The sequence below is a fragment of the Simochromis diagramma genome, unplaced genomic scaffold (assembly GCF_900408965.1).
Source record: "Simochromis diagramma unplaced genomic scaffold, fSimDia1.1 OVJJ01000481.1, whole genome shotgun sequence".
In the NCBI taxonomy this organism is placed as follows: domain Eukaryota; kingdom Metazoa; phylum Chordata; class Actinopteri; order Cichliformes; family Cichlidae; genus Simochromis; species Simochromis diagramma.
Window position 1 is genome coordinate 195,195 of NW_024386898.1, and position 24,276 is coordinate 219,470.

At 40.6% G+C, this 24,276-nt stretch overlaps 1 protein-coding gene across 1 annotated transcript in view; it reads right to left on the minus strand.

The window, feature by feature from the left end:
- Positions 1–24,276, minus strand: part of macrod2 (mono-ADP ribosylhydrolase 2) — a 402,096-nt gene that overhangs the window by 12,050 nt on the left and 365,770 nt on the right. Inside the window, exons 9-15 of the mRNA XM_040034340.1 lie at positions 23,458–23,536; positions 16,900–16,938; positions 15,200–15,259; positions 10,623–10,661; positions 10,155–10,193; positions 7,794–8,036; positions 7,186–7,248 (exon numbers count right to left, since the gene is read on the minus strand). Of these exons, the coding sequence (XP_039890274.1) occupies positions 7,186–7,248; positions 7,794–8,036; positions 10,155–10,193; positions 10,623–10,661; positions 15,200–15,259; positions 16,900–16,938; positions 23,458–23,536 (562 nt within the window). The remainder of the gene's footprint in view (positions 1–7,185; positions 7,249–7,793; positions 8,037–10,154; positions 10,194–10,622; positions 10,662–15,199; positions 15,260–16,899; positions 16,939–23,457; positions 23,537–24,276) is intronic.

Genomic DNA, 24,276 nt, shown 5'->3' on the forward strand with positions numbered 1-24,276 from the left:
GGTTTTGTCAAACCAGCTATTGCAACAAAATTCTGGCTGTGTTGAACTTCCTTGGTAGTATACCTCTCTGCGTGCTTTTCTATATACCTCTCTTTCTATGTATGTTGTTGACTAAAGGAGAGAACGGCAGAACTATGTTGTGAAATTCTAAAAGCTACATCCACACTGGAAGCGTCACAGTAACGTGGTGACCAGGGACCACAGAAACTGAATAAAATTCCACAACTTCAAGTGACTGTGGGTGAAATAACTGCTGGTGATGGGAAGTGGGCGGGCCCAAGATAAACTTTTCTCAACTTTGAAGCAAAGTTAAACCAACTACCAATGAGAGAAAAGAATATTGTTAAGAATAAGTTAGAGGGTAACCTAGGCAACCAGATCTTGGAACGTCTGAATTGACCAGTTGTCAACTTTACAGCTTAAAGACGAAGTTAACTGCTGGTTTCATTATCGGTCTAAATGAACTGGATATGAACATGCTACACTTTTTCAGTGGGGATTTCACGATGAAGCTTCAGAAACGTTTGTGTTTTTATCTCTGTTATGTTTATTTGATACAGAGTAACCCAAAATTGCCAAAGTACATCAAAAGCAGGAGTCAAACTGATTTTAATAATAAGGAGAAAAGCTGAATTAATGTGACCACTCGGTACTCAGAAACAATGCCACAGCATGTGACTGGTAAAGCTGCTCATACTGAACTTTCACAGTCGGTATAAAAGGCTATAAAATATAAGTTTAGCCTAGTATTTTCATTTAGTGGCAGCCTGCTCCCCTAGGAGCCACACAGTGTTACAGTATACAATGTTATGCCAAAAGTTAATTGTGTGCTGACAACCCTTAACCACAGGAAAGGCTGCGCTGCTCTCCAAAATTAGGTTTACATCACCAGTATCCCACTGTTCACAAAAGACCAAGACAAAGGGGTGCAATACAACCAATTAAGTAAAGCTTTTTTGCTTTTGTAGACAAAGGACCATAAATGCAAAGCGACATCAAACTCTAAGTGGAGTATACTAGTAACTGTGGGATAAATTCACTGGAACTTCGAGCCTCCGAGCGCGTTGGACTCAGAAGAGCCATTTAGGCTTGTTGTTGGTCTCTACCACTCAAGCTGCTACAATAAGGAAGTAAAATACATAGAAATCAATAATATCCCCCCAAATAAACCTTCCTAACAAGAAAATGCAACCAATTCTCCAGACGGTTGTTAGAAGGGGATTTTTTTGAGCCTCTATTTGAAACTTTTTTTGTTATTGTTTGTGAAGTGGCGAGAGCTGGATTGTGTGCATGTTCTTGGGCACCATATGGTACTCGTGGATGCAGCTGGGCTTTTTGATCATAACATCGCATACAGTAAGCTGTGAGTGGTTGTGGCAAAGCCACAGTGCTAAATAAAGCAGTCACGGCCATCAATACGGCATGTTCAAAACATCCCGGCCACCAGGGCAGCGGGGAAAAAAATACACATTTGGTGCTTGCAGTTTGTGACATGAAGGCATTCAAATAACAAGTGAAAACTTGGATAATTATGATGAAGTTGCGTTTTCTTTAGTTGCTGTGATGCTTTAAACAACAGAACAAGTCTGAGCAGTGAAAAGGAATCAAAGAAAAAAGGGACAGAGGAGCAGGGGGGATGTAAGCTCTGTATTTTTGTAATGGGGCCTTGTCTCTGCTGTGTTGAGGCTAAAATGTTTGTGATAACCTGCTGGGTATGTCTCTCTGTCTCCCCTGCAAGCTTCCTTCTGCTTGGCTTTAGTATCCCATTACAGTCTGTCCCTTATTTGTTCGTCTGGTCTGCACCCAGCCACCCTGCTAAAGTAGCCTCCTTCCATAGTCAAGGAGCTCCTTTCAACCCTGTTCAGCCTCTGCCAGAGGCCAGCTTAATCAAAGGTAGGAAAATTTTAGGATCACTTACATATAGAAGATTCTGGCTTCCTTAATTGCAAGGTTTCCTGAGCAATGTTTTCAAGGAATATATTGAGCAAAATTGTAAGTCTAATGCTCACATACTAAATTGACAAGCACGTAACAATAAATATCATCAGAGAGCACAAAAATAAATAAAACATTTACAATCTAAAGCTCCTCGTAGGTAAAGCCAGCTAAAAACCTGATAAGAAAGAAGGACGAGCTGCTGTTTATTCAGTGACATTGAACCTGTGCAGCCATTAAATCTTACCTTTGGAGCTAAGACAATAGCTATCGACTACTGTAGGAAAATCATGCTGCATGAAGGAAAAACAATCTCTGCTCACAATTCAGATTTATTTATTCCTAGCTTTAGGCAAAGAGTCTTATTTTAATTTATGAGTGTTCCAGGAGCTCACTGAAGCGGGTGCCCACTCTCACAAGTCACCAGAACAAGGCTTGCTGAACAGATCCTCCAAACACAATAACAATCTAGCCCCCGATTTTCATTCTAAAGTGTGTTATGAATATTCATAAATATAGGCTGCTTAGGTTTTGATTCAATATGTGGAGCCTTTATAGCATTCCTCCTATCAGGCAAAGAATCGTATTTCTCGTGCAAGATGATGTGTGTGTAGATATACATATATATTACTGTGCCTTCCTCCATATATATCTCTTCCTCGCACAGATACTCAAGATCAAAACCCATAATATAATCTTCACTTCAGTTATTGCTTTTAGATGTTTATAAAGTTGCATTGAGGTCAGACAGATATAGATATATAGTTAAGAACAGGAGTTCTTGAAATACTTGAACCGAGCAACATATTTACAGTATACAAACAGGCAAGAAAGATAAACACGAGATGGACGTAGTTGGTAATACGAAGTGATAAAACCTGACTCACTGAATAAATTATTACATTAACAAGTTGCAAAGATGACGACAGTGAAAACGAACAACACAAAACTGTTTTATTCAGCTTTGCGATATTTAGTGTGATTCTTCTGGGACTGACATGCTTAGCTGTGATACACACTTCCATATGTGTAATATTGAGCTACGTGAGAGCTACGGGGTGTCAACCAACGTTGTTGGCAACTGGGAGACCACAGATATAAATGTGCAAGTGGAAAACAGGATGGCCTTTTAAGAAAATTGTAGAGACATACACAGTCTGTCTGTAATGAATCCTTCAATGTGAATAATAATATGAATATTGTAACCTGCTCATTATGAGGTTAATCAGCGTGGCCTCCTGGTATGAATGTTTAAAAGACTAGAAAATACCAAGTGGGTAATTTTTAAATAAGGATGCATCCACAACCTCAGGAACAGTGTAGCTCTTTGATGTCTGCTACAGTTACTGCAAATCCTGCTCTGTGGTCAATAAAATGATGTACACAAGTGAACAATTATCCCAGCAACAAATTAGAAAGCTTTACTCAACAAGAGCCAACGAGTCTTCCTTTCTCAACTGATTTTTTTCCCTTGATTTTGTGATTAGGGGCATCCGAGTTATCTTTAATCTTGGATACTGATAGCAAATTGGCAACGATGGTTTCATCTTAACTCGTTAATGTTCAGACTGAAGTTTAGAGTTTTAATTTGCGATGCTTTAAAGCACTAGTTAAGCTCAACACGGCGTACGAATCCAGTCAACGTTTTGAAATTATAGGGTTACTACGCAGGTTAGAAAGTGTTTAAAAAATTCACGCAATTAACAACCAGATACATGGAGCTAAGAATTGTTTAAAAAAAGATTTTGTAATACATTTGGGGAAGAAATATTAAACACTGTAGCTCCGTGGCCATCAGTTTTCATGCATTTTTATGGGATTCGTGGTAATTACCTCTCTGTTTCTTTTTGTTTTTCAATCACAAACTCAAACGCACATACACACACGCACCGAGCCCAAAGCCAGATGCTTGTTTACAAGTGCCTTTGGTCTTTGAAGTGCAAGTAAAGGTGTATTTTTGCTACTGTCAGTCTTCCTGGCAGGCGGCGAGGTAAGTCAGATATGGCAAATTCTTGTAAAAAGAGACTTTTGGAGATGATTGAATTGGTAATGTTAGCTCACACTAAGAGGGCACATAATGGGAAATGGCAAGGCAAGATCACTGGTAAAAAACATATATATGTATATATAATTAACCATATTCCAATGATTTTGATCCTACAGATACACATTTGAGATTAGTGCATGCAGCCAAGTTACCCAGGATTGCACAGACTGCCAGCCCAAATCCATTTTATGGCACGTTCAGACTTTATCCAGAATGGATTTAGAAAGTCTGGACAACAGACAACATTCTTGCAGTTTGGATCCAAGATACATTTGGGAGCAATTTCCAATCAGTTTCAGCCCATACGCTCTGGCCACTCAAAGATTTAGAAGGGCTTTTTGTTGCACTTGCAATGCAACACACAACAATGTCAAACTCAGAGCGACAGAGTGGCGCGGACCAGAATCCATGCTGCTACTGGACGAACACTATGGAGGACAACAACCCATTGAGGGAAGGAGGGATGCAAAAATAAAAGTTGTCTGTGAATAATTTGGGAGATGTAGTCTTGCAAAGAAAGGCTGCACTGGAAAGCCAGGCAACCAGCATAAGTTGTTAACTAATTATAGGCAGTTTGAAAAGTAAGGAAAAATAATTCAGCTCATCAAAGATTAAAAGTTAAATAAGACACATAAGTCCTTTCTTGGGGAAATGAGGCAAATATAAGATATGATAGATGTAACGTCTGTTTGACTGAATGGCAAGATAATCTTCAAAGGTATTTATGTACTCTAGAAATGCGCAAATCTGTTACAAAACTTAACCGAGGTACGTTGTGCTTTCAGTTACTGCCTGATGTTTTGACAGAAGCAATCAATAAGTAGCATGAAGAGGAACCTAATGTACAGAGTGGATATATAATGTCATGTCAGTGTTGAAAATCCAGCAGAAGGTCACACATGGAAGCTCAGAAGATCCCTGTGTGCACACGCACAGGCTTCACATACAGACATAGGTGTGTATATGTGCAGCAACCTCATATTATATCCTCAAATTGTTTGATTTCTCATGCATTCGTCCCATCATTATGAACTATTATATTACCTCTTTCAGTGAAGCAGATTTAACCTTTACAGCCATGAGCAGGCAGCCTGATTACACTTATGTTTAATAAAAGGTTATTTGCTCTGGAATCATTTGGTCTTGTCTTGTGAATAGCTGGTTACGCATGGCTAAGCCAAGCTGTGTTGGTCTGCATGATATTCAATATCTCAGACTATTTGGGTTTGCACTCCGTCCAAGGCTGCTGCTCATCTATACCAAATGCAATCTGCCTGCAATCAGGAGTGGCACCACTGTTTACCGCCCGACTGTGCCCCCACGCAGTATGTAGCCTAAGGAAGCCTAGACGGTGACAGACAGTAGCGGGCTCAGGCAAGAGGCAGTCAACAGGGTGGAGTGAAGCTTTCCACTGAAGAAAATCCTGTAGAGTTTGAAGGCTATATTTCACTGGCTTTCAGGGAGAACGGAGAAGGCTATCTGAGACAGATCTATCAGGAATGTTCACTCTCACCCTAAATTAATTGAATGTCAGTCAAGGAGAAAGTGAAATAGAGGCAAGAGAGTGACTGAGACCTTTGTGTTAGTGGAAGTGGGGTGGCTGGGGTTCCAAACTTTAGCCTTAACTTCTTAAAAGAATTACTCAGTGAGAAGCCAGAGAAAAATGTGGTAACAAAGACAGATAATCTATTTGTGCAGAAACAAACTGCCTATGCTGAGAGAAGCCCGTAAGTGGATGGCTTCAAGAAGTTTAATAAATAAAGGCTACATATATGGAAACTTTGCTAAAAAAGAGATGGCAACAAAGTAACTATAAAGTACAATTTCAGCTGATTACTTTAAGAGATTGTTTTCTTCTATAGTAAAGCATACTTAGTGGTTTCATTCTGGTTAACAACAACAATGTCTGAATACTTGACATAACAATCCTTTATTTTACACCTAGCCTTAATACACTTTCTTACTGCACGTGAAAATATTTTAAATAAGTACACATATATAGAGCTTAAAGTACTATAAAAATATACATTTGTTTTCTTAAAAAGTTCCATCTGTAGATTAGTATATACTCTTTACTCTTAGATAGTCTGGTTAGATGCTGCGCTTTTCTATAACAAGTACTTTTTTTTCCTACACATGCTTTATTTGTGTCATTCACACTTTAATTAATGAGCCCAAAGGTGCTTTGGCATGCACACTGGAGAAGCCAGGGATTGAAGCACCAACCTTCTGATCAGTAGATGACCTGCTCTACCTGAGCCTAGCCATCCTAGCAGCAGGAGGGTATATGGATGACCACAAATAAACTTGAGTGCCCATGCTCACACTGATTAAGTACAAATAACCCAATGGTTTAGCCCATTGATCTGTTTTTCAGTTGTTTGGGACATCAGTGTTGGTTTATAGGACAAAGCAATAAGCCATGCAAGGCCCTGGATATAGACTCAACACTTTTCAAAGGATTTGTTGACACAAGACTCTCCTGCAAAGTCTCTTCTAATCCTAGCTTCTTGCTACGTTAAGCTATCTATTACACAAATCAGAAGCTTTAAAATGTTACTCCATACCAGACTCTGCTAGGAGAAAATAAGAGCACTATTGCATTACGAGTTAAATAGTACGTTTTTAGTAGTAGTAAAAACCAAAGGCTGTGATTTAGCATGCTACAATTATGATACACAGCATCATTGCTATGCAAGGTATGGGGAAAAATATGCTGATACCATTAGTCTGCAGAGCAAGCCTGATTATTGGAGTGGCTGCAGTTACTCAAAGCGATACCAGCTAATCAAAGTGAGAAATAGACGGTTTGTCGCCGTCTTCACCAAGCTGACAGCTAAATACAGTCATTTTTATGACTGAAATGATCAGTTCAGGGAAAATCTGCCAAGTAAAGAACAATGCCGATTCCACACAGTCATAATAGTCACTGATAACTTTAGAATATGCTGTAATGTGATGCTGGCTGTTCTCAGCATCACCATCATGGCTGCTGGAGATGTGTTTGGCCACTTGTGGTTCCCTGCAGTCGTAACTTTCTATACTGATTGATGTTTCAGGTGGGTAGAAACTGATTCCAAGTATAAACTAGTGCTACTAACAGACCAACAAAAACACAAATTCAGTATGCAAGTATACAAATGCATCACACTGGACCAGAAAAGCACATTCATACAAATCAAATCCAACAAATCAGATCTTACCTTCCATATTGTCGTCAGGATTTTCCACAACATTTACTTCCATTTGAGGAGCCTGCACTTCCTCTGTTAAGGAAAAGAAGCAGATGTTACACTACACTACTCTAACATGACACAAGAGTCTTCATTGGCCTGCAAAAAAACCCCAGCTCAGCCTGTCTAGTCTTCAGTCAGAGCAGCTCTGTTAATATGCCTTAAAACATGCATGTGCTGTGGACCGTGAGGCTCGGTCTGTATAAGTTTAGATCCAAGACCTCCTCACTTGGGTCTGTTTCTTCTGTCTGTACAGCTGAGACGTTTGTGCATTTATTACCAGCTCTGTACTGTAACATTACATTACTGATAAAAAGAAAAAAAATCTTAAAATCTGTTTTTCCATTTAGCTATTTTAGTTTTTAGTTATTTTACTATACTACGTTTCATGAACTGAACTGATTTATTCATATCTTCCTGCCTAATACCCTGCGGATATTAAACTGTAATTTAAGAAACAACAGAAAAACAAGGAAATCCTCATCATCAGAAATCATTTTTATCATCAACACTGAGTATCTCAGAGGTTTTGATGCGAATGGATAAAACACATAGCCAAACTGCTCTCTTGTACATACCTTTCTTCCCCTCTGTATTGTCGTTGGTACCAGTTTCTTGACCTTTGTTTTCATCGTGGGCGGGGCTTCCTTCATTGATATTTCCAGTCTCTTCATCGCCATCGGTGTCTTTATCGCCATCGGTGTCTTTATCCCCATCGGTGTCTTTATCCCCATCGGTGTCTTTATCGCCATCTTTCTTTTGAACTTCATTCTTACTGTCGCACTGTTCTGGGTTTTGCTCTGCGTTTGCTGGATCACCATCTAAAGGCACAAATAAATAAATAAATAAAAGGCAGTGCATTTTGAAGGATTAATTCAGACACTGGGAGTCAAAGCTCTTACTATTAAATCTAGCTACATGTGGCACAAAACCAACCTGTGCTTCATTACTGCTGACAGAAATCTGTCAAACATATTCACACCAACAGGTAGCTCTCAGTTTAAATGGAAGTAACAGAAAAGAAGGAAACATCGTCAAAAGAGTTGGAATGGTGGAGGTTTTAAGGGTGTCTTTTGGGGGCGTGCAGCCAAAAAGAGTTTTTAACTTTTTAAAGAAAAGTCATCTATATTCAAAAATATGTACAGTATTAGTAGTCAAAGAACAAAATATGAGTGTAAAAAATAACACAAAGCTAAATGTGGATGAAAACAGTATCTGATGTAGATAAATTGGCTAATATTGGTTTTTGCACAAAGGCTACATTTTTTACTAAGTAACCAAGACCACAGATTGAACATCATATTGATTTGTGGTGGCTGGATTTCACCTGCAGTACACACACACTTGAGAATGATGTAACAGCAGCATTTTTTTTTTAAATTTATTTTTTGCAGAATTATCTTGCAGGTGTTGTTTTAAATTGTATATTTTTGCTCTTCCAAGCTCCTAACTCTCTGTTTATGTCTCATGAGAAAGTAATTACATATCTCAGCTCTTGGATACCATCCCAGGGTAGCATTTGCTATAACTTGCTCATGGAATATCTACAAAATTCATGTTCAGAGAAGCTCTATCTGTCAAATCGCTGTCAATGGGATTGGATTTGAATAAAACAAAAACAGAGGAGAGACGAGGCGCTGCCAGTATGCAAATGCAGAATCTTAATTATATACCAGCAGCACAGAGGATATTCAGAAAAGAGAAATGGTTCTGGCTCAAAGTTAATAGTTGCTCCTTTAAAACACATTCACACACACACACAGTTCATTTGAGGCTCTTGCTGTCAGCACAATACAACACATCAGAGTCTCTGGATGTGTTATACATACACATTTAAAACAGTGTGTACTACTTATTTCTGCTCTGCTGACAAGATGGCTCAGGTTGGATTTAAAAAGGAAGAAATACTCTAAAAAGATCGAGCGACTGAGAAGCTGGATGTTGGTCAACTCTCATTGTGCGCTTCAATCAAATTCAATTCAATTCAATTTCACTTACATATTGCCAAATCACATCAACAATGTGGTGTATATATTGTAAGGTAAAGACCCTGCAATAATACAGAGAAAACCCCAACAATCAAATGACCCCCTTTTAGCAAGCGCTTGGTGACAGTGGGAAGGAAAAACTCCTATTTTAACAGGAAGAAACCATCAGCAGAACTAAGCTGGTCGCAGCCATCTGCCGCGACCAGTTGGGGTTATGGGAGGAAGACAGGACAAAAAACAAATAACACACTGTGGAGGAGACCCAGGGATTAATAATAAGTAATGATTAAAATTCTGTTTGAGTGAGTGCTGGGTACAGTAATCTCAGGCTACGTCCACACGTACGGGATATTTTTGAAAAGCTGATTTTTCTATTTGCACCTTTCGTCCACACGTAAACGGCGTTTTCGGTCACTGAAAATGGGGATTTTTAATAACTCCTGCCAGCGTGGAAATTTTCGAAAACTCCGTTTTTGCATTTCCGTGTGGACGAGAAAACCAGCGTCAAAGGTGTGCGCCTTTTTTGACGTCACAATGTGAGTCACGTTATTGTTTCGGTGAAATGGATTTCTGCAATGGCGGACTTGGACAAAATGCCATTACTGTTAATTCTACTCTCTGCAGTGTTTAAATGCTTATATATAGACACAGTTTCTGTCCTTCCAGACTGTTCCGCTTCGATGCGCCATCTTTGTTTACTCTTTCCCACCCAGGCTTCTAGACTTCTGATTGGCCAACATTTCTACACGGTTAGGAATATCGCCACCTGTTGCTTTGGCATGTTCCTAGCAGCGGTTTCCTTCGTTTTTGCGTTTACGTGTGGACGGGATTTTTAAAAAAAAAACAAAAACGGAAAATCTCCATTTTCAAAAATACCGGACGTAGCTTAAGTCTGCACCCAGACAACACGTAATTGCACCGTTGGACCCTTGATTTGTAACTGTACTTTACCTTGACTCTGACTCTCCATCTCCACATCTTGAGGTTCACCTGTATTTAGAAAGACAAGAGAAATTCAAAAGAGAAAACATACGAGTTTAGCGCCAGCGTCTGGAGTTGAATAGACTTGGCTTTCGATATCACCTCAAACAGCCTTTTCATTCCATCTCTTTCTGTAGCTTTGCCTTTGTTCTACAGTATGAGAGCAATGGATCCACAAAGACATGCATAAATTAAGTGACAAAAACGAAGGGAAAAAGAATGTCACTTCTAAAGCCATACATAATTGAGGGATTTCTTTGTTCCACGCTTCTGTGATAAGAGAACTTTTTTTTTTGTTAGAGTGGTGACACACGGGATGGAAAGACTGTACTGAAACAAAGAAAAAAAATTCAATTTTTGATGACAAATGACATCAAGAAGCATCGGTAGAGCCGAGAGGCTCAGAACATGCGCTAATGGTCCGTAGAGCTACATTACCATTGTCACCGTTATCTTCATCACCTCCTCCCTCTGTACCTGAAAAGGGAGAGAAAAAAAATCATCAGCCAAACAGAGGCATCGGTATGAATAATACCAGTCATTCGTTTTAAAAAGCAAAGGAAACAGTCATAATAATGATCACTGTTAGCTCTTCATCTTCCTAATGCAAAGGATTTATTTTGAGGGTGTTGACGCCGCATTTTAAAGCAGCAACGTCCAACCTAAGTTATTTTTCATTACTGAAACAGCATTATACTGTTGGGATTTTCTGTCCATGTTTGAGTTTACAGATACTTGCTACTGATGTTTCTAATAACATTTTAATTACTCTATATCTTGCATAAACACAACAGGGGACTAACACAGGAGGTCTTTAACATATCGAGCTTTAAGACAGCAGTTTTGGGTCTTTGTTATAAGAAAGAGGCTCTTAAATTTGTAGCATTGGGGAAGTAATAAGCCACAGTAGTGCTTTGAAAATTTGCAGGGCATGTTACTTTATGCTGCGTGCATAAGGTAACATGCCGATGTTGTAGTGTTGCCCAAACTCACCCTGGTCAGCTAGACTGAATAAAAATATTTTTGCAGTTTTGGTTATAAACAAATAAAAATGAATCATCTTACAGCTTTTTATATAAAAGCATATATATGCTACACATATATTTGAAGAACGTTACTCGTACATTACACACAGGTGCTGCCATCACCAAACTATAATTTCAAGTCATTACAGCCTTTATCCTGTTACATCCTCCTATAAACTGAACTCCATAGAAATGTCCACCGGATGCACAAAAGGCAGAATTTGATATGAATAAAAATCCTATCTGTTACTACTCCCACCCTCCTCACCGCTTTCTTGCACTCTTGCACTCTTACACACAGACAGGCACATAAACCAATGACATTTGGGACAAATTGAGTAAATGAAAGCCATGACACCAATAAGAGAACATGCTTTACAATGGCTATTGTGCAGCTTCTATAATTGCTTTTTTAACAAGCTGCAGAGAGAAACCATTTTTCATATCTATGCAATTTTGCCCTGCACTCAGAACAATAAAAATGCCAGCCTCCATTAAATGGGAAAAAGGCCAGTTCTACCAGTGCTGCATGTTTGTCTCAAGTATCTCTGTCCATCATGCAGAATGCTGGTGACACACAGTAGATGGCGAGCCTTTCTATTAATCATGACTGGCATTTGAGATAGAGCCACAGACAGGGGGCTGAAAAGAATACTTCATTGGGGGAAAAACAACTTAAGATGAATCCTCCGCTAGCCTTGAGGTCACCTTTTTTGTTTAAAATTATGCGAGGGCCTTGTATCTGTCCAAAGTATCTATCTGTCCCAAACAACAATTTATCAGATATGACAAAAGGCAGACTGTAATTTCCTCTTTGTTATTTGATCATTTGTATTTGGCTTATTGAATGAAACTACATTCAATTTGTGATAAAGGAAAACGTGGATCAAATGCACACACACACACCAAAAGACCACATGCAAAAATGAAGGAAAAACAAATAAATGTATTGTGCAGATGTGACTTCTAAAGGCTCTGAGGTAAGATCAATTTAAATGCTGTCTCCTTAAAAGGTAAAAACCCAAATAACACCTTCAGGATATCGCTCATCCATGAATACGAAACACCAGGTGGCAGCATTGCCATAGCTTTCCTCCCCAGTGCTCGCTATACAATACTATCATCACTGTAAATAAGGGTCTGACATACTTCACACAGAAGGGTTCGGGCAACACCTCGAGACTTTTACTGTCAATATTCTGATGAATTCCACTTCAAGAAACATGGTGACAAAAAGGCAATTTTAGGTACTCGCCTGCACTTCTGTTGACTGAGCAAAAGCGGAATGTTTTTCCGAATAAAATGTTCGTCTCACACACACTTAAATGATTTATTAATGTCTACATCACATTCAGGGCTACAGTATTACAAGGACATAAACAATTTATAGGCTGATATTCAACCTTCCTTTTGTACCCTACTTGCACTCCTGTTAAGTAAACATCACCTGTAGTTGATGTTTACTACTAAATAAAAGCAATATCTCAGACGGGAATAAATGGAAATGGGAACAAGTTAACTGGAATGCGTGCACACTCACACACACTCACATCCAACCATTAGCTCGGCTCCAATCCCCCCTCCCCCCAGGCCTTTCTACTATTCCTTTTATTAAAGCAAAGTGGAGCAAAGGACAGGAAAAAAAGATAAAAAATGAGGGAATGTGAAAAATTCATGAGACATTTGTAAAGGAAAAAGGAAAAACATGAGCAATAGCAATCGTTCAAAGACCTTTTGCACGTGAGGTGTGTGTGCACAGAGTAAAGAGTAAGCACGTTTGTGAGAGATGCTTTATAGGGTACCACGGAGCTAGATGGCATCCCACAGAGAGGCTCACTGTCTGTCCACACGTAGCATTATTAATCTGCATGTCCACTTTGTGCCATCTCTCACCATCCCCCCCTCTCTATCCCCGGTCTTTCCCACTACACTCAAGCATTCCAGGCAAACAGGCATTGATTTCTGGCTTAATGTCCATATTTTACTGTGTCCTGTAACACATTAATCTCACTAATACCAATCTGATATCAAATAATGGGCACTGTAGTGCTGCTTGCCAACTCAGGTGTGCTCTAAAGAGGTTCGAGTCCAGCTTGGAACTCCGTGCCAGCTTTCACCTCCGTGTCTCAGCCACCTTTTTACCTCTCTTGGTTTTTCTTTCTATAGCTTGTGGCGTCTGCATGCTGTGCTTCTGTTTCATGTGGATTACATCACAGCACAGCTCATCACACACACACACAGAGTCAGTCTGTGACCCCCACCTTTCAAATACTCCCCAGGGATGTTTGCCGATGACGTTGGATCATGTTAGCTTCATTTGAAGAAGAGATAAAATGCTGTTGATCAAACTTGAAAGCCACCCGCGTTGTTCTTTTAATATGACTTAATCGTGCATCATGTATGCCATGCTGTGTAGTGGAATATCCTTTTTGAAAATTAAATGAAATATATGCATTAAAATAAGCTGTATTTTGATGCTGTCTAGTGTTCAAAAACAGAAGCTGCTGTGTTGTTTGAATGGTGAGTTCTTCCACAGGTTACTTGCTCTTTTATGTTTGGCCTGGGTGTATGTGTTAATTGCGTGCTTTTAACTGTCTCCTTCCTTGAGTCCACTGAGGCGAAAGAGGCCTTTTGCTTGTGAGGTGACAAAAGAGCTGTAAATGCAGCAGTGCTTCTGTGTGGGACGGAGAGTTCCTATAATTACATTCAGTCCACTAACCAGTGTATTTATCAGGGCAAAACATTGGTGAAAACCTTGATGTTTTCCCTTCATCGGTACTGTGACTAAAAGCCCCTCATATCTGACCCATGGACTGTGGCGTGAATTCCCTGAAGAGTAATGGATCCCACAGAGGCATATTGACAGACACACTTCATCAACTCTGCTGCAGAGTTGATGCTTTTTTTTACAAAAAGGTCCTTCACTACACCAATGACTATAGTGCATGAAAGAGTGAAATACATATTTTAGTTGCTAGAAGAGCTTGCTCTGGTACACACAAGTAGCACGAGGCTCTCAAGCACCTTATAATGTCTGTTTTATGTAACTGACAGGTTGTTTTTGCACTTAGCGTTTCCTTTGCTTTGTGCAATCTTGAGTGTTTTCGATGATTAATCCCACCTATGTGCTACATTGAACCAGACCTAACCTTTACAGTGCAGGCAGCACAAAATCATTTCATTGCCTCCCTGTGAGAGAGGTTGTGTCAAGGACTGACTGTTCCCATGCTAGAAAGCTGTGCCAAGGCCTTTTGTGAATGGATTAGTTACTATTAAGCTGCGGGGCCTGATAAATTAGGATTTATAAAGATTATTACAAAATACTTATGCCCTTCTAATGCTGATGATTGAATTTGTGAATCATACTGAATTACTGTGGATTATGGCAAAGGTATGTTGAAGAGGCAGGGAGAAAGACTTATTGTGCTTTGTTGAGGAACACAGAATGCTGTGGCGCCCTTGAAGTGACTGCACTATCTAGACCAGCCTCTCACAATCAGTGAGAGGAACGGTTTCCCCAAAGACAACAGCCATGACTGCTATCTTCAAAAAATTCCTTGCAACCTTAAGGCTTGAAGACAAATGGATGGTGTACGATTTTAATTGCCTACTAACACCCTCCAGTGTAAGAATCTAATTATCTTTGGTCCATCGTATCGGAGAAGCCTATAATTGTTTCAATATTACACATCCAAAGGGGCTGAAACTGCAGAATAGCCAGATAATGGCTTCTTAAACAAGTTTGCCTCTAAGAAAACATTCTTTTAAAAAGACCAAGCTTCATCTTGTATTCATTTCCCCAAAGAGGAACTTGGCATCAGAAGAGCAAGAGATTACTGACCAAGAGAACGCTCCTTTACTTTATGCACACACAACAATTGTTTTTAAAGTAAACACATATCAGTGTTTCCTCTGCCAGTAAAGTTTCCTTGGCGCGTTAAGAAGAAGGAGCCGGAACAAACGTGCACAGTCAGAACGAGCGCACTCTACCTCTGGTGTCGTCCTCGCTCTCTTCCTCGGTTGCTGCTTTGGTAGGTGGTTTTGTGTTATCTATAAATCAACAAAAATAAATGGTGATTCAGTTGAGCAGACACATCCTTATCCCAAAACGCTACCAGGAAGCAAGGAGCATGTCGTTCTGGCATCAAGGTGAGTGAGATGGTGTGAGTAAAGCTGACTGTTTGAAGCAGTGATTATTCTTGTCCGTTCTGTCTCTGTGGACCACGCGACAAAAGCCCGTGGGAGAGCATGATGGCTCTTGTGTTTTGTTTTATACCTGCCTGATAAAAATGACGCTGGTGGGAGAAAAGGGGAAGAATGTGAGGCTTTGACACCAACTCCAGACCACAGTCTGGGACAAAAGCGTCATTCCATGTGAGAATTGCAGTCATTTGAGCCTTTGAATAGCTTCCAGGCTGACTGATTCAAACTCTGGCTGATGGAGCAGAATAAAAGGCCAGTCTTTGGCACCAGTGCAGAAGCCCATCAAACAAGGCCAAACTGGACCAGGAAAGGGCTAGTATGATGATACAACAGAGCCAGGAATTATCAGGGGTTGTTTCAGTATAGTGTGGTACTGTATGCAGCATAAAATAGCTGGTGAGGAATACAATAATAAAAACCCAGCACACTTGGTCAAGACAAAAAAAACAGTTCCTCTCGACCAAGCCTTTACGATTCAGCCACATTGTTTCACTTTGGAATATCACATTTTACAGTGCGCTTATAAAACAGCCCTTTTATGTTCACCCAAAGTGAAAACACACATGCGTGTAATTGGTAGATCATGGGGGTGACTTTTGGAGGAAAACATTTTGATAGCACCCTCGTTTCTACATCTACAGTAATCTGAAGACTTTCTTCTGCAGACTGTAAAACTAACATTGCTTTTCGCTCAGATGGCTGCACATGTACTATGAGGTTTGAGCAGTTAGATGTGGGAAAACCTCACTGCTAATCCCACTGTGATCACAATTAAAAAAATAAAATAAAAGCTCTTCATGTACTGCTTTGCAACACTCTACCTTGGAGAGAATTGCTACAGGCGGTATCAAACATTTATCAAACAGCTCATAAAACTGAATTTTATACTGTACGTCTGCAAGTAACAACCAAACTGCTGTTATTGTTATTATGTTATTATGGCTATTGTTTCTGCTATTCAAACGCACACACGTGCTTCTATGTGGCCATCAGTTTGTGTCATTGCTTATTCAGGACATCAGCGCACAGACAAATGTCAGTAGTTTATCCTGATAAGCAGTATCTGGTACCTTCAGGCCTCGTTCCAAGATGGTGTGTTGATAAAAGCATTATGCGCTGACAGTTTGTGTTTGTGCTATCACCCGGTGCACGCTGCGGAGGGATGTAGCTCTGCTGCTTCTTTGTCGCTCGCTTTAGGTGGTCTGAAGGCATTGTGCCCGTAAGCCGGATGAAGAGAATGGTGTTGGGAATTGGCTTTGATATAAGCTCTTGTAATGTAATGCACCTGACATGAAGTATTTTTAACAGCGATGAGTCAGGCCTGGGATTCAACTTGTCGCTAAATGCATAAACATTCAATTTCGTCTGCTTCGCGAAACCCAGCAAATCACTGTCATAAGCTGAAGCTACACCACTCACTCACCCTCTGTGTGCTTTAATGGAGGTGTTAAGGTGAAAAGGCAACCATGAAATATTCTGTCACTCACCTTCCTTCGGCGGCTCCTCTGTAACCTCCATGTCATTGTCTGGCAGAGGGGGAGAAAACGACAGCGTGTCAAACCAGGCTCTTTTATAATGCACGAGCCGACTCATGGCAACATGATTATAATATTAGAATATCACAGTGTTATGATGCCGACTGCTGAAACCAAACAATGAAACTCAAACCTGCACCCACCCCTGTAAATCGGGGAAATACGATCACATTTGTGTGTTCCAAAAGCTTTTCGCTGAAACTCTTTCACCTCCTGTTCCTCATCACACTCAACAACCTCCTTCAATTTCCCACCAGATGGCCTTGGATATCGAGAGTTATTACACCAAATGACTGAGTATGTGGGTATATGTTTGGGGAGAGGGGGTCACATTCGCGAAACATTCTTTTCCAATTATATCTATGCTGGTAGGCTCAGCATAAATGACATAAAGCCTCCCATTTCCTGAAAATACAAGGACTCCAGGCTGGCGTGGACAACTGCGTCTTTAAAAAAAACAAAAAAAAAAACCCTTTGATTTTCTCTTCTTTTGTCTGTAAGTCTATTGTGTGAGACAGACTGAGTGTACTAGAGGTGTTCTGGGTGGATGAGTTGAGTTGCACAGTGCGAGATGAGACGGATGCTTTGGATGTTTATGCTTCAGGAGGAACTGCAGAGTGAGAGATGAGGCGAGAGAGGAACTGTGGATGCCTGCTCACGGCTCCTACACACGATACGCACTCATAGACACTCAGATCTTGCACAGCTCAGCATGCCTCTAGATGCCTTGTGTCAGGCCACTATATACACAGTACATGTGTACTTGCCTTTTTCATGTGCACAGTTCATATGAATGGATTACATTATTTGTGAGGGCACATGTATTTTTATGTGTGTGTGTGTGGCTGTGCAGGAGTCTGTGAAATGATTGCACTGTGGTTAACAAGCAAAAGCAAGCGTTAGCTTTGATGAAAGGCTGTTGTCATCTGTTCTGTAGAAGTGTAACCATCAGAGCTCCCAGTGGATCCAGCGACAGGCTTTTCTTTTGTATAACACTGAATAAAAGGGTACAGTGCATTAATCTAACCCTGCTTGGGGAAACAAAGGAAGGTCCACTGATACAGTACTACAACAGCGCAAGAATGGAAACATCAGGTGTCTCATCTCCGGCCACACATGATTCTGCTATGATCACGGCTCAATACAGGGAAGGCGCACTATGTTTTAGTCCAGAACGACCCGTGTGACACCTTTTTTTGGTTCTTGCTTTCTTTCTAGGCCATAAAACCAAAGAAATCGCAAACGCATACACATTTAAACAGGATGGCGTGATATGACAACTGATGAGAAAGGATCAGCTGTTTGACAGTACACAGGCTTATTCACGCTCTAAGAAATAGATGACAAGATTGATTCTGCTCTCATGTCTGCATGCTAAATGCGAAACAATAGCTGGTACATGGTTAGCTTAGCATAAACTCTCTAAGCAGGGGAAGAGAAATCTATAACCAAGTAGCAAAATTAAGTAATTATCCAATCGGAGTGACAGTGAAACTCCAGGAATGTTCCCGAACTGGACCAATAATAATGTATAGGTACAGTTCTGTGCAAAAGTTTTGAGCTACCACTCATTTCTTTATATTTTCTAGGAAAACTAGAAGTCGGTGCAGAGATTTATCGAAGCGTGCAAACATATATAGAAATTGAGTATATAAGGTAAAAATAGGGAAAACTGGTTGTACAGTTTTTACTGTACAATCTAATGTGCAACTACCCCCTTATATCCAAAGGGGTCAGCACAGTGGATCGGACATGTTGCCACTGATTATGAGTCCAGTTCTTGTTTAATTTAGCATACCTTAGCCCTTTCTGCATGTTTCCCCTTCTTATGAATGGCTTTTTGAAAGCCACGCTTCCAATAACAGCACATCTGATGAGGTTTCAGTGAACAGTAGATGGATCAGCTGAACGACCATGGTCGTGACTTTCAGATACTTGTTTTGTCCAGTTACCTGAGATCTTTTTAAGAACGCACTGCACACCATATCAAGATCTGTCAAGTGTTTTGGTCAACAGCTCTTCGGGCATCACCCTGTTGGTGCAAAAATAATATTTTATGTCTGTCGGGCTGTGTTATCTTTGGCATTTTTCATAGCTTCAACCAAAGAAATTGGAACAAATGATGCGTTTTTGTGAGAAGCTTCTAGTAACAAAATGCCCAAAGATACAATTTAAAACTGTTTTTTTTTTTGTTAAGTTGTCTGTAGACACAACACTGAGTCATCCCTCAAGTTAGGTGCTTGTTTTATGTTTGAATGATTCATGGTTCAGTGTCCAGTGGCTTAACAAACTAAAAATCACTCCTTTGAAAATGGTGGTGTACAAATGAGTGAAAAAGACAAAGATAAACATGCGCAGACTATCAGAACTACTGTGCAAGACCACTTTAAAAAATGGTCTTGCTTTGTCTTTGCTTCTTATTTGGAAGCAAAATAAACAAGAAATAAAAATTGCTGCAAGGCTTTTGCACGGTCCTCAGTATTTTCTCTCCACTTTTGATGGAGCTCAGCTCTTTTCCAGTGTTTTATGCTATGCTAAGCTTAGCTGTCTCCAGCTTTTTAACAAATAGGTATGAGAGTGTTATTGATCCTCTCATCTGACTCTTGGAAAGAAGTATTGACCCTATCATTAAATTCCTAATAGACGATGAATGAACTATTCCTTTAGGGTTACATATTCACGCACAAATAGGAATACCTTGTGAGAAACGATATGGCCATATTTAAATTTAAATAGTGTCCCTAAACCGAGCAATTCTGAACCTTTAAATTATCAGCGAGTGACCATGACCAGCCAACACCAAAAACACAGATAAGCAGCTCATAACATTTGTCCATTTTCATGTCTGATTTATTCACAGGCTTCCCAACATTTTTCAAATATGAAGGGCTAAAGCAGGAACCTCGTATCTGCCGAAGCTGACCGAGAGACTCAGTGTGCTCCCTGACAATAACATCACTAACACACCGTGGTCTCCTCATTTCCCTGCCCTGAGGGATAGCCTCGTGAAACCAACACAGACTTCATTTTCACCCCTCACAGGGATCCTGTAGCCCTTCATATCCTCCGTCAACAAATTACATGTGTGTGATAAAAGCCTGTGCATACCACAGCTTTACTGCTGTAACAGCAGTGGTGTGGTTTGAGGGGGTTCTTTTACTATGGACATTTGATGGCCGGGTGGGTGTGTGCATGTGTGTGTGGGTTAGGGGTTAAGAGGCGAGGAACATACAGTGTGTATTAAAAAGCTATGTAAATAAATGTCAACTGGAAAGTGGGTGAAACAGTTGGAGAGAATGCAGCAGCCTCTGCAGTCCTGTGGTCTGTGTTAATATTGTCAGCAGTGTGGCTGATTGAGGAGAAGACGAGATGGAGCCCAGCTTGTGGGCAGCCACCCGGATCATATTAGTGGAGGAGTGTACCCAGAATCAATTTCAACATGCTTTCACTCTCTACAACTACAGATGCCTGACTGCTTCCATACGCGCAAATAATATGTGGCACGGGAAGCGTGTGGTCAATCACGCCAATCAGAATACATAATAGAATCGTGTTTTATGATTAATTGCATTGATTGAGCTCTGCTACTTAATCAGTTAATGTTCATACTTGATAGTTTCGCCTTCTAAAAAACCCCCAACAACAAACAGCTTGTGCTGCTGTGTGCTTTAGCTTGTTCGTGTATTTGCATGATTCAGTGTTGATGTTAGAGGGGAAAACTCATGACTCCAAAAGATCCAAAAGCATGCCGATCTTCACGAGCTACATAAAATACTCTGTGTGACTGTGAGGACTCCGTCGTTACTCATCAAACAGCTGCTCCATTGCTCAAATACCAGGCAGTTCTAATCTTTAAAAAATAAATTAAAAATCCACTTCCTGTTTTGTGCACGTGTACCACAGTTTATGTGCCTGCATGCAGGTGTGTCTGAGTATTCATGTCAGCACAGGCTATTTTTCAGTTTCCTCCCTTTGCAAAGGAGTAACCGTATTTTGGCTCTCGCACACTGACAGCTTGTGGAAATGCACATTGTAATAAAGCAATTTCCTGTATGCAAATGTCCTGTTTACACATTCCTGCTCCAGTCATTGTCACTTGACAGATTGCTTGAATATGAGGAAAGCGGCTATACTATGAAAAATGAGAATAGTAAGACTTCAATAAAAAAAAAAAAAAATCCATTGTATGTGTACTTGCCGCTGTAGACATCCTTGAAACTGATGTCACGGGGAAGATCCCGAGTTTCGCATAACCACACACACACATACAAATTACAGAAAGATCAAGGCCACCATTCACAAGAGCTCTATAACAGTATGCAAATAAAGGAGGTGATGGAGAAGCTTCTCCTCAATGTAATGGGGAAGAATGAAGGGTGTGAAGGGTTAAGGAAATGGGCATGTAGCACAGGAATAAAGGGAGACATGTGTGAGAATAAGTAAGGAGAACAGGAAGTGCAGACGTGACAGAGGGTTATTGAAAGCGAGAGGATGCTGCAGGAGACAGAATGGTCTCAAGTCTCTGTGTGATGCATTCAGTGTTGCTGTAAGATCTACCTGACTGTCTATCACTAGCAGAGAGGATGATGAGACGTGCTGAAAGTGCTCGAGCACACCTGCAGAGCTAATTCACAGCCTCTGATTCACTACTGCCATTCTGCGCAGGCTAAATGCAAGTCTTTTCACACTATGGGGTTATGCATTACCTACCATGATGCAATCATACCAATCAGCACTTCTTTCTTCAAAGAACACCTTTCAACTACTGTTGGAAGCCATCTACGTAGTGCAGCGTGGCTGGATAAAACACACGAATCCTGTCGCTTCTGTGAGTGTCTACATTCACAGCATAAGTAATTCTTTTAGTATTCTTTTCTTCCTTAAGGTAAAACTTGAAAGAAGTTTTGTTTTGACAGAGAATTAAATTCTTTCAACTTACAGATGAGGTGAAAGATGAAAAGAGGTGTGGGTGAGGGCGGTGTGAAGGTGTCTGGCTAACTAAGACAGTGACCCTGAGTGGGAATGTCATGCTTATTAAGCCAATTATCCTCTCCTGCCCACAAAGAGGAAAGATGGGCAAAGGTGGCCCTGACCTCAGGGGTCAAAGGACACGTGACAGGTAAGACACTGATGTCAAAAGCACTTGCATCACGGTGTGTGCTGTAGTAACCTTTTGAAATGACCCCAAATTTAATCAAAGACTGACCTCGGCCTCCCTTATTAGCAACTCATTACATTTTGGTACACAATAGTTTTTAAAGATTTTGCTCAGAGTAATGTGAGTCTCAAAACTTTTCTGAATGCCCTACGTGGCGCGCACACGCATACACACAAGCTGTCATTTTGCTTCTTCCCTGTTCCCAATCACAGGGAGATACAGGCCATTTATCCACTCACAGCACTTTTTAAATGGTGAGAGTGATAACTGGAGAACAACAGCTCCAGATTCTCATCTCAAAGCACTAATATGATGAGACGGGTGCTGGGTGCATGGGGGCAGGCAGTATAATTAAGGTCTCTCTTCGGAATGTAATCTTTTAGGGAAGAGTCTGGGCGGGGAGTGGGAGAGATGACGGGAGTGCAGGGAGAACAAAACACTCTCCATCTGGGAGCAGCGAGATGAAGGCCTGAGAGCTGGTATTCCATTGGGGAGGTGAGGAGCGAAAAGTGAGGTAAATGGAAGGTAATGCTAGGCTGGTGAAGCCAGCCAGCCTCTTTCAGCTCCCCAGCTATTCAACTCAATCCTCTGTGGAGCCCCCATCAGAGCTGGTGACTGCTCCTGGTCCCCGGAAAAAAAGATGATGGCATGAAAGGGGGGAGGGAATTGAGCAAGGGACAGAAAGGAGAGTGGGAGTAGAAGATAATGGATGTTTGTTTATTTCACACACACACACACACACACACAATTGGAGAGCAGTAACCAAGAGGATGGTCATGGTTGCTATGCATCCTGGAATATTTTAGCTTTTTTCAGGAGACAATTGCTGTTGTGTACTATTATTACAGTCAATCAAATCCGGCATTAAATTCTCATCAAACTATCAGCGATCACGTGAAATATCAGCTCGCTCATTCACGGCAAGCACACGAACCATTAGACAGCTATTATAGGTCAGGTAGATCGTGAGGCAATATGTAGAGAACCTGACACTTATTTTATCAACCTTGTCGGCATAAATTCTCACCGCTAATCTCCCCAAAGGCTGCGCGGTTGGTTGCGCTGAATATGTTTGCATTTGAAGGTGTCACCCAAACCTGACAGGTCCTTACACTACTGCTTCAAGGAACAGGATAATTCTCGCTGCAGATGTTTCCAAGGATACACAAGGTCACTCCCTAACTAACTGAACACATGTATGCATATGTTCAGTTACTTAGGCGGTGACATCACAGGTTGTCCAAAACTTGGAAAACTTGAAGAAAGTCGGCGTGTTAATCAATTCAACAACAAAGTGTCAGGTAGCAGAAGAAATGTAATGATCCAGCAAGGATGCGAGTGATTACACGTACCTTGAAACATGACAGACATTTTCTTCTTGTAGATGGCAAAATCAGTCTCGAGGAAGACGCAGAAAATGACCCGTTTGATCTGCACGGGAAGAAGAAAAGATATGGAAGAGTAATTAACGAGCATGTTCATTGCTGAAAGGGCTCTCTGTGAATCTGATGAAGAAAAACTAACCGGACAAATTTAGATCTGACAATAGTGGTCGCCATGCGGTAATCTAATTAGTTACCCCAAAGACCATCTAAACAATACAAGCTGGGACAACTTTTGGCACATAGTACGGCACATTGCATCAGAATAGGCATTATTTAATGGGGCGTGTGATAAGGGCATAAGCCTCTGTATGGGAACGGACACTAAATCAACATTAAAAGTTAAGGAATAAACTTGAAAATTACAAGAGGAGCAGCAAATTAATTATAAAGCCATAATTAAAAATGCTGAAAAGAAAAACACGGAGTAATTACATTTTGTACTGAAACCTCATTTAAATGCCACAGATACATATTTTGTGAAATCAAAAGCGCTTAATATAAAACGAGATTTTGACTTATTATTTCCTGTTTCGATGTCATAAAAAACAGTATTCTGAGAATGCTTCCCAAACTAACAACAAGGATCGTTTCATTAGCTATTAAACTTCAGTCAGACCCTGAAATATCTGGAGCCGCTACCATTTCCCTTTAAAACAGGCAGGTCTTCTGCACTGTGTCAGTGCACTGTTATTTAGTAGGTTGTTCCAAGCATCTTGCCACAGTTCTGTCTCAGGTGCTTCTGTCTCTACGTGGAAGCAGAGCTCCACAGGGGTGGAGGGGGGGGAT